The following is a 10718-nucleotide window of genomic DNA, read 5'->3' on the forward strand; positions in this document are numbered from 1 at the left end:
TGCTTCCGGCTTCAGAGTTGATGTATCTCTGAGCTTTTAAGTTAGGCGTGATTCTTCACTAGAGCAAATGTCCAGAGAGTGAGCCTGAATTGCTGAATATTAAATACTTAATTTTCCTCCTTGGAGGAGGAGAAAGGAGCAATTCTCTAGCCATGTCAGATAAACATTTTAAATTAAAGAATTTTTACCTTCTCTCTCTCTCTCTTTTATTTTTATTTTTTGAGGCAGTGTCTTGTGTTGCCTAGGTTGTTCTTAAACTCCTGAGGCCAAGCAATCCTCCTGAGTAGCTGAGACAACAGGCAACAGGCTGTTTTGAAGTTGTTCTAATACAGAAAATGACATTATAAAGAAACAAGTGCCTCATTATTGTACTGCCTAGAATTTAAAAAATAAAAGTAATAGCAATGAAATCCAATTCTTATAGAAGGTACCGGTTGAAACTAATTTTTTCTTTACTCTCCCCATGCCCCAAATCTCTTTCCAGAGGGAGTTATTCTTAATAGTTTATTATATGTATATTCTTAATTTACTTATATATTTCTCTCTCTTATTGATGTTTTTATTTCTATAGCATAGATTCCCCAAAATCCCTTTCTTTAAATTCAATATCCTAAGCAAAATATTAACTAGTTCCTGCCAATAAGCACCTGACTTAAAATGAATCTGAGCTATGTATCCAGATGCATTTTAGCCACAGGTAAGGGGAAAAATCCAGCTAATGTGCCATAAGGGCATATGCTGTTCATCTAGGAAGGGGTGTAGACTCTGCTCAATGGCCTGCCTCCTTAATCCTGTGTGTTAGGTAATGCTTTCCTTCATGGCCAGCACTACGTTGCCAATCTCCAAATGCCATAAAGTTGAGTATCCCTTATACAAAATGTTTGGGACCTGGCATATTTCAGATATTGGAGAATTTTGGAATATACACTTTACCAGTCAATCATCCCTAATCTGAAATTCAACGTGCTCAAAATCTGAAACATTCTGAAGAGCAACATGATACTCAAAAAGTATTGGATTTTGGGACATGTTGGAGTTTGAATTTTTGGATCAGGGATGCTCATCTTGTATTTTCATGTGACAGAATACAAACTAGGAAGCAAGAGGTCACCAAAAGAATTTTTCTTTATGTACCTTCCCTTTTCAGGGAGGAAACTTTTCTAAAAACTCCCAGGAGACATCCCTTTACAACTTATTAGTGAGAACTGGATTTCATCTCAATTACTGGCAAAAGAAAATAGTTCTGTTGTGATTATCTTCGATCAATCTTGCCTCCTAAACAACATCTGAAAGGAGAAAATGGCAGGACACTGTCAGTGTTTGCCACAGGTGGTATATCCTGTACCCTGCTTCTCCCTTAATCTCTGCCTGGGCTGCTTTGGGGCCCTTTTGGGAACTTGTGCATTTCAAAGAGGTAAAAGGAAGAAGGCTTTCAGAAATAGGTGTAGTTGCTTCTACCCAAATTTGACCTGGTTCTATGACGATCACCTTGGAATTTCCTTTCATTTCCTAAACCCAGGTTACTGAGTTCTGCCACTCTTCTGTTAAAAACAAAAACAAAAACAAAAAAACAAAACAAAACAAAACAAAAAAACCCCCAGCTCTCTTCTGTTTTTTCTCCCACTTTGTTGCTTTGATACCTCCTTACTCTCAAGGCCCAGAGCTTTAGTCCTATTAAGTTCAGCTGCCTATGAGTTAAGTAGGGTCTGAAGGATCAATCCTAAGTCAACCAGCATTTAACTCTATTGGAAGAAGCCTCAAGGGTAAGTTTGTGTGGTTGTGTACTCCTTACAGAAATTTCTTTAAACACCCCCAACTTTGGTGCTTAAACATGTGCATGAAGGAAATTCATTATCTTGGACAGGCAGAACAGTCTTGATGGCCCTCTGGCCTCACCTGAGTCCTGCAGCTTAACTGTGGCTGCAACCTGGGAGGTCCAGGTCTCAGTCAGAATGCACATCCCCTGAGCTTTCCAGCTGAGCCCTTTTGGTGAGCAGATTAGATACTTGAAGTTGAGAGATCCTTTGGGAAAAAAAAAAACTTAGGGTGACTCATAATAGAAAAGTCCCACAAGTACTACACATGAATATAATTTTGCATGTATTTTCATGTTCCTGAGGAACATATGTTCTCAGGCTAGTGAAGAGCAGGCCAGTGTATTTGGGGAGATTATATTGCTAAAGAATTTACTGGATTTGTGCAAGATCAAAAAAAGCTCTGAGGGCTGGGGTTGTGGCTTAGTGGTAGAGTGCTTGCCTAACACATGTGAGGCACTGGGTTTGATCCTCAGCACCACATAAAACAAAAATAAATAAATAAATAAATAAATAAATAAATAAATAAATAAATAAATAAAGGTATTGTGTCCATCTACAAATAAAAATATATTTTTTTTTAAAAAGCTGTGAGAACAGAGTTGGAGAGAACTTGGAGGTCATTTAAGATAAGTCATCAGTCTTGATCAGTACCCAGGATGTTGCCAAGTCCTCATATTTTCTTGTTAAAATAACAAGAACTTTTTTCCTTTTTTGGTGTACCTGATTTATTGGACCATCTCTTTGTTGTGTCTAGATCACTATCATCTTCCTGACAAATGAGGAGTACCATTCTTTGCCTCTCATAATTGGAAGCAGTGTTGCTGGTCTTCTGGTTTTGATTGTGATTGTAGTCATCCTGTTCAAGGTCAGTTCTCATTGTGTTCATAAAGGTGAGATAAAGCCGGGTGCAGTGGTGTGTGCTTGTAATCCTAGTGATTTGGGGGGCTGAGATGGGAGGATTACAATTTGGGGCCAGCCTCAGCAACTTACCAAGGTCCTCAGCAACTTAGTAAGAGCCTGTCTCAAAAAAAAAACAACAACAAAAAACAACAACAACAACAAACAACAGCAGCAACAGGGAGTGGGGCTGCAGATGTAGGTCAGTAGTAAAATGCCCCTGGGTTAAATTCCCAGTACCAAAAAAAAAGGGAGCAGGGAGAAAGGACCTGGATCTGATGTTGGGCACAGTACCGGCTAGGATAGACAGTCCCCACTTAGAGCAGCTATCCTGGCCTTGCGGACACTTTCTCCTCTTGATTTAACCATATACCCCATTTAGGTAAATGAATAACTTAGTTTCATCTGAAGGAATAAAGATCTAATTGAGGTATTATAATACAGAGAGATTTTCCTAAAACAGATCTGATTGTCATTCTCCATTTTAAATCCTTTCCTTGCCTTCCCTGTTTGAGTATTTAAACTCTTTTCTTGCTATTCAAGACCCTATGCTCTCTGGCCTGTACCCTTCTCTTCCCACCCGCAAGTCTTGTTGTTTTCCTCCAGACAAGTCGAGCTGTTCCTAAATAGGTGCACATCTCTCTGCTTGTGTGCAGGCTACTCCTCTTGCCAGGAGTGCTTATCCTCACCTTTTCAGTTTGCTCACTCTCCCCTGAAAACTCAACCTAGAGACTCCTGGATCCTCTGCATTGGGCTCTGTGCTTGCCCTGTGAGCTCCCTTCTGGAAACCCTTCCACATGGCAGTTGTTATACTATATTGTAATTTTTTCCCTTCCTACTAGATTCTGAGCTTCTTGGTATAGGAGGCTGTACTTGATCTCTTTCTATCCTCAGGATGGTAGGCTGTACTGACTATTCTTACATAAGCAAGATTAGATCCAGTACAGCTCAAACTACACAACTTTGTAAAATTAGTTAAGAAAAAGGTTCAAGTCCTCTGAGGGTTCAGAGCACAATGGGAAGTCAGTTCTAATTGGGGAATGAATACCAGGAAAGGTAGCATCAAAGGGTCTGGGAAGATTGACTTTCAGGAGGGTAGGGAAAGGGGATAGAAGTACAGAAGCAGAGTTGTCTAGTGGCTATTTAGGCAACAACTAGAATAATGTTTTTAAAAATAGTTATTTTAGGCCTATAATTGGACTTCCCTCCCTTTGTTTCAGTGTGGCTTTTTTAAAAGAAAATATCAACAACTGAACTTGGAGAGCATAAGGAAGGCCCAGCTGAAATCGGACAGTCTACTCATGGAAAAAGATTAGGACCTGTTTCCTTGTCCATTGGGAGAGAATAACCAACTAATCCTTGAGCTTCTGAAGACTTGGCATTGTACTGATTACTTTTTCCTTAGGATAATCTAGAGCAGCATTGAACAAATAATAGAATATTATTTTTTAACCCAAAAGTTGTCCCCAAAGTGTTTGTGCATTATGCAGAAAGTAAATTTGGGAAACATCTGTTATTAAATAATAAAGTTGAACTATTTCCTTTATAATAGTCCTTTTAATTTGCAAATATTCCTTACAATAAATATCCCTTTGCAATAAATTTTTGTATCTGCTTTGTTCATCTTAAGTGTACAACCTGAGTTGGGGAGTATTGATATCTGTACAATATTGTTTTCCTACTTAGAAAAACATTCTCTAACTTGCTGAGGTTTTTAAAGACATTTCTGTTATACTGTTTTTATCATTTTCTTCAAAGAAAATTTACAAAGACCTTTATTTCCACCTATATATATATATATATTATATATATATATATAATATATATATATATTATATATATATATATATATATATATATAGTTGTTATTGTGATAGTGAAAAATATCTTTTTCTCCCCCTGACTGATTAGAGTTTGCATTTAGGACAATTGGTTGTTTTGAATATTTATCTGGCCATTTTACTGAATTCTATTTTCTAAATAGTTTTTAAATTGGTTCTCTAGCTTCTAGGACCTAGGATCCAGTTGCAGTCCTGGGGGCACAGGGGTCAGGGAGACTGAGGGTGGTTTCTTCTGTCCAGGGCCTGGGAAAGGCTGGAGTAGCCCTACCCAGAGCACTGGCAGATGATCTCTGGCCCTTGGCTGTGGTCTCTGGGTGCTGCCTGTTCTCTCTTTAGAGCAGTGTGGTCTGAGATGAAGGTTGGAATACCAGGGTAGGATAAAATGCCACTGGCCCACTTTGGTTGTGCACACACTTTGGATTTCTTAATCTAGTAAAAGGCTACCAGTAACTGGAATTAGGACACTGGGGCTTCAGGGTATTTGTCTCCTGGACAGAGAACTCACTAGGTGGATTGGCTGGCCCCTTAAGTTTGGCTAGTGCCTCCTGGCAGAGATTTCTGACTTTTTTGTGATATAGACCCTTTTGGCAGTTGAGAGACCCCTTCTCTGGCTTGGTTATTCTACCCCAGACATTTCAAGTATATAGGCTAAAGGAATTTCATTAATTAATTTTTTCTTCATTTTACAAGCCTTGGCAACTATGTGCTTCATTAAAGTTCTGTGGTACAGACTGGGAACGCCTTTTCCTGCCCTCATAGCTCTGTTTTATAGATTTGTACCCAAATGTGACAGCAAGAGAAAAAGCAATGATCCAGACCCATGGGAATCTATAGGAGGAGACAGATGCCTGTAAACTGAGCCTTGAAGCTGCAAAGGACTGAGCAGAGGTACAGAGGTTGAAACTGAAGGACATGAGAAACTGTGCATGCCAATTTGACGAGCTGGGTGTGTATCATGGGGAATATGAGACTGGAATGTGAGGTGAGGACAGTGTATTCTTTAAGAGCCCTGTGGACCCTGGGCATGGTGGCACATGCCTATAATTCCAGCTACTTGGGAGGCTGAGGCAAGAGGATCAAAAGTTTGAGGCCAGCCTCAGCAATTTAGTGATACCTTGTCTCAAGATAAAAAAATTAAAAAGGCTAGGGATATAGTTCAGAGGTACCTGGTTTCAATTCCAGGTACTGCCAAAAAAAAAAAAAAAAAAAAAAAAAAAAAAAATCCGCATAAGAATTGTGTGCAAAGAACTATATGGGAAGCCACAGATGCCTCACTGTTTTATATGAGAAGACAGGGTCTCAGTTGCTTAGGGACTCTCTAATTTGCTGAGGTTGACTTTGAACTTGTGATTCTCCTGCCTCAGCCTCCTAAGTCACTGGGATTACAGGTGTGTGCCACTGTGCTCTGCTCTACTGTTTTTGTTTGGTACCTCAGTAAAGTTTTTCCTCAGATCAGACATTGAGAGCAAAGTAATAAATACCAATCCATCAATTAAGATGGGTTCCCAGAGCTGCTGATGGACACAGGAATGCATCCCACAGAGAGGAGCTTCCTTTTTTCTATTGACTATATTTAAGCAACATTAATAATGCATCTGCTAGTTTTTATGTGGATCAGAAATGCCTATTAATGGAATGTGTTTGTCATAGCAGGACTGTTGGGAGTAAAAGGTAAATTAAAGGACAGATTGCCTGTGAGGCCCTTGTTGAAATCCTTCCATGCCTTGACTGTCCCATGCTTGTCTCTGGGTCACCAGGGTACACAGGGCTCTGAAGGAAGGCTGGGTCTTCTTGTAATGACTTGTGCCCTGGGACAGATTCAAATCGCCTACCTACAGGCCTTCCCTGTCCTTTGGGGTGGAAAATAGAGTTCACTAGGTATAAGTAACATCTGAATGTCCACTCCAAAACCATATTGGTTTGTGTTATTTTTTTTTTTCTTTAATTTCTTGGAGATTGGTTTTTGAGTTTGTCAGCCTCTCAGTCTAAGGGAAAGGCTTTATTTGACCCTCCCTAGGGCTGAGGGGAAGAGGGATCTCAGATGTCTTTGGAGCTGCAGGGGTGACCAAATGACACTTCCAAGCCACTGGTGGAAACACAGTGATGCTATTGACAATTCTGTTGCCACCTACCTGCAGCTGGCATTTTCCCTCTTGGAAGTCCCCTTCTGCTCACCTCCTAGAGAAATAGGAGTTTTCCTGAATTAGGGGGCACTTCTGCCTCTAAAATTCCATCCCATTGAGTCATACTTATTTCCTTATAATCTAAAGAATTCATACGAGAAAGAGAACAGTATGGGAAAAGACTGGAATCAGAGATGGGAAGGTCTATGCCCACCCCGCCCAGGTGGATCCCCAGCACATATCTTGGGGTGGGACAAGGCCTTGCCACTAACACAGATTTTACTGGAGGCTGAGCAGAGCAAGAAGGTCCCATGAGTAGGTCCAAACCATGTAGAACAATAGACTAAAAATGTCAGCAAGTCTTAGGAGCAAGTGAGATGATATAAAAAGGCCCTTTAGAAATCCATTTTGTAATTATTTTGTGTCACTTCACTGCCTATACCTTAAATCACCCCACAAGGCAAAGGCTCATGAACAAGATGAGAATGGTTTGCTCACTGCTATTTCCTTTCTTTGCTACAGGTGACAGCACTCATCCTAGTGAGACAGCATGTGCATTCTGGGGAGGGAGGAGAGAGGGTAGTGAGGCAGGGACAGGGCTTTGATTACTTCGAAGATTAATGGTGCACCCCTGCCCCCTGCCCCTACAAGTGGTTATAGGCTTGCCTTTGGTTCCTGGCATACCAGGATGGTACTCTGGCCCTGGTGTCAGTGGGAGCCACTGCAGAAGGTGCCTATTCTCTCGACTGACCTTCCATTCTCAAAGAGTTAGAAGAGTCATTCCCTACCAAGGAGTACTATGTGACAGGGTAGGAAGATGGTATGTGTAGGACCCTGGCCTCAGCAGTGACCTCCCTCACAGTGATAGGGTGGATGCATGCACTACACACTCAGTGTCCTCCAGAAGAAGCCTCAGTCCCTAGAGGACCTGCTGAGAACCCCAGTGACTGACCAGGAGACCCCTGGACCTTGTTTCAGCAAGTGTGAAGTAGGCTTTGCAGTGACCTCTCTGGCTGGCTCACAGAGCTAGTGGAGCGAGGCAATGTGAAGCTTTAAAGCACTGTGCTCATGGTAACAATGGAGGCAATAGCTTGAACTGTGGAACCAGATTGCCTGGATCCAGTTCTGGCACAGGTGCTCACTAAGGGTGTGATTGTGGGCACATTTGACCTCTTAGGGCAGGTCAGGGTAATAACAGTACCAACCACAGAGGGTGGTCATGAGGATTAAATAGGACCCTTCATGCAAGGCATTTAGAGCAGGACTTTGCAAACAGCAAGCACTAAGAAGTGTTCACTGTGATAATGGTGGTGAAGGTCATGTCAGTAGGGCACTGTGGGGCTCTAAGACTGTTGACATGGGGCTAGGCCTAATCAAGGAAAATGTACTCAAAAGTAGCAGCCAATTTTCTCTCACAGGGAGAATTATTCATCTTGATTTAATGCATCTTGATTTAATAATGCAAATGTAAAAAGCAAAGGAGTGACACGCACTTGTTTTCCAAGGTATTCTGGAGACTGAGGCAGGGGGATTGATTGCTGGAGCCCAGGAATTCAAAGGTAGTTTGGGTAATAGCAAGACCTTGTCTTCCAAAAAAACAAAACAAAATAAAAAAAGCAAAAACCTTCTCTGCTCTCTTTTTAGGTATACTGGGTGTTAAGCCTGAGCTTGTGGGGATGACAAGTTGGCCCTAGCCATGTGGAGATAAAATGCAGATACTCTGGGTATAGCTTTACACACTTTTCACGCCCACAGAAAAATATTCCATGTCATACTATCATCAACATACATTCTTGAAAAAAAGCTTTACAAAACAATGCCTACCCTGACTTCTTAAACATGCTCTGGTTTTTAAATATTCTAGTTGTAACCCAGCAAATCAATGTCATGACTCAAGAGGGGGTCTTGGACATAGTCTAACCAGCTGTGTTGTCAGAGACCCCACAAGGAGGCAGCCCGTTCTCTGGATGCCATTCATGCAGTCTCTAAAGCTTTGTGAGAAGTTGCCGCCTGGTGTAGGCTGTGGGGTGGGAATTCAGAGAGGTCCACCCACATCCTGGAGGGCAAGTAAGAGCAGAGCCCTTTCTTCAAAGTCAGAGTGGCAGTTGTGACCGGCAAAGAAAGCACGTATCTGGTATTCCAGCTTCTCCAGCAGCACACAGTAGGTTCTCAATAAAGGTTTGAGCAACCAAGAACAGAAGAGGTTCTTGGACTGGGGCTCAGTGCCCTGGGGTCTCAGTTACCTCTCTAGTCTCTACAGTTCCCTCCACAGAAAAGATCAGCCTCAGCCACCAAACTTCAGCTCCCTTTGGGGAGTTGAGGGACTCATTGAAGTGCTATCCTCTGTCCACTTGTGTTAGAGTGGTTCTCTGAGGTGCTTTCCGGCCTCTGGAGTGCTTCTCTAAAGCCTGATGTGATGGTGCATGCCTGTAATCCCAGTGATTCGGGAGGATTGCAAGTTTGAGGCCAGCCTCAGCAACTTAGACCCTCGGTAACTTAGCAAGATCCTGTCTCAAAATAAAAAGGGCTGGGGATATGGCTCAGTGGAAAAGTGCTCCTGGGTTCAACCCCCAGTAGCAGTCTTTGGAGTGCTTCTCTAGGCCAGATGCAATCCAGAGGACTCCTGCCAGTTTGGAAGGTCCACCTTCCTCTGTGTCTTATCCTGTAGAGTGTCCTCAGGTTTGTAGGTGTGATGTCATTGCATGGAGGCTGCTTCTCCCTGAGGGTTGGAGAGCCACATGGGGGAGGGCTGAGGAAGAGACTGGCAGCTTTCCCTGTCATGACCAGGACAGGGTGGCTGTTTCAAAAGTCCTCTCTATTAAAAAAAAAAAAAAAAAAAAAAAAAAAAAAAAAAAGGCTGGGTTTGATCACTCAACGAATATGTACAGAATGATTATGTGGCAGGCACAGTGCTGAGCATGAGATACATAGATGTTTGAAGGCAAGGTCCCTTCCCTACTGGAGCTTCTGGACTTGGTGGGGGACACAGTCAATAAGTTAATAAGATAATCTCTAACAATACAAGTGTTTTATGGGAATAACATGGGGTAATGGGATAAAAAGTGATTGGGGCAGAGTATGGTGGCACACATCTATAATCCAAGCTACTTGGGAGGCTGAGGCAGGAAGATCGCAAGTTTGAGGCCTTTGAGGTCAGCCTGGGCAACTTAGTGAGACTGTCTCAAAAAGTAAAAGGACTAGGGATGTAACCCAATGGTAAAGTACCCCTGGGTTTAATTTCCAATACAAAAAAAAAAAAAAAGTGGGGGTGGAGGATTGGGGTGGGAGCAAGTCACCTTTGGTGTATTTGGTGTATGATACTATAAGAAACCTTTTTTGAGCAAATGGCATTTGTGTTGAAATTGATGAAAGGAGTTAAAGGTCCGTGCTTACCAAATGACAATTGGAGAGCAAAACACAGATCCTAGACTTAGTGAATGAAAAATTCTAAGGGCAGGACCCAGGAATTTGCCTTTTTTTCCTCTAAATGATTCCCATGCATGTTAAAACTAGAGACCTTCTCTCCTGGGTCTTTTAGAGAGGCTCACACCCTGTGAGCTTTAGGATGTAGTTCCTTCCTATTCCCAGACCTTTCAATCCTGGGAAGGGAGCTTCTCATTTAGGAGAGGAGGCCAGTGGTAAGGAAAGGAGCTGGGCTGCTTGTGGTCAGATTGCAGGGTGCAGAAAATGAATGTGTACAACCCCTCAACACACCAAGAGCCCACCCAGGACCCTGCCTCTCTGTTCCAAAGCTCATCTCCAGGAGACCCTCCCTCATCCCTGTCCCCTCCCTCTCTGTTCAGTTTCACTCTTGGAAAGGTCAGGGTCCTAACAGCCTGGACAGGTCTATCTCTTGCTTTGGGAACCATTCTCTCTCCAGGTGTTGAAAGAATGGACATTTTTTAAAGCTGTCTGTTTTATCTCAACTCCCTAAGGTCTCCCTCCCAGTGACGGGAGCAAAGCCCTTAAAGCTGTTCCAGGAAACAGCCCCAAACAGAGAGTAAAAGAGTAATTGGAGCAAGATAGTATTCAGGCAGTTA

The 10718-nt window shown here is 42.3% G+C and overlaps 1 protein-coding gene across 1 annotated transcript in view; it reads left to right on the forward strand.

Annotated features, from left to right (window-relative positions):
• The window catches only part of ITGAE (integrin subunit alpha E), a 37556-nt gene extending 33064 nt beyond the window's left edge, over nt 1-4492 (forward strand). Inside the window, 2 exon segments of the mRNA XM_079130790.1 lie at nt 2572-2682; nt 3935-4492. Coding sequence (XP_078986916.1) covers nt 2572-2682; nt 3935-4030 — 207 coding nt within the window. The 3' untranslated portion in view covers nt 4031-4492.
• Nucleotides 4493-10718: the final 6226 nt, after the last annotated feature.

This window comes from Sciurus vulgaris, assembly GCF_902686455.1.
Source record: "Sciurus vulgaris genome assembly, chromosome: 3".
NCBI classification, from domain to species: Eukaryota; Metazoa; Chordata; class Mammalia; order Rodentia; family Sciuridae; genus Sciurus; species Sciurus vulgaris.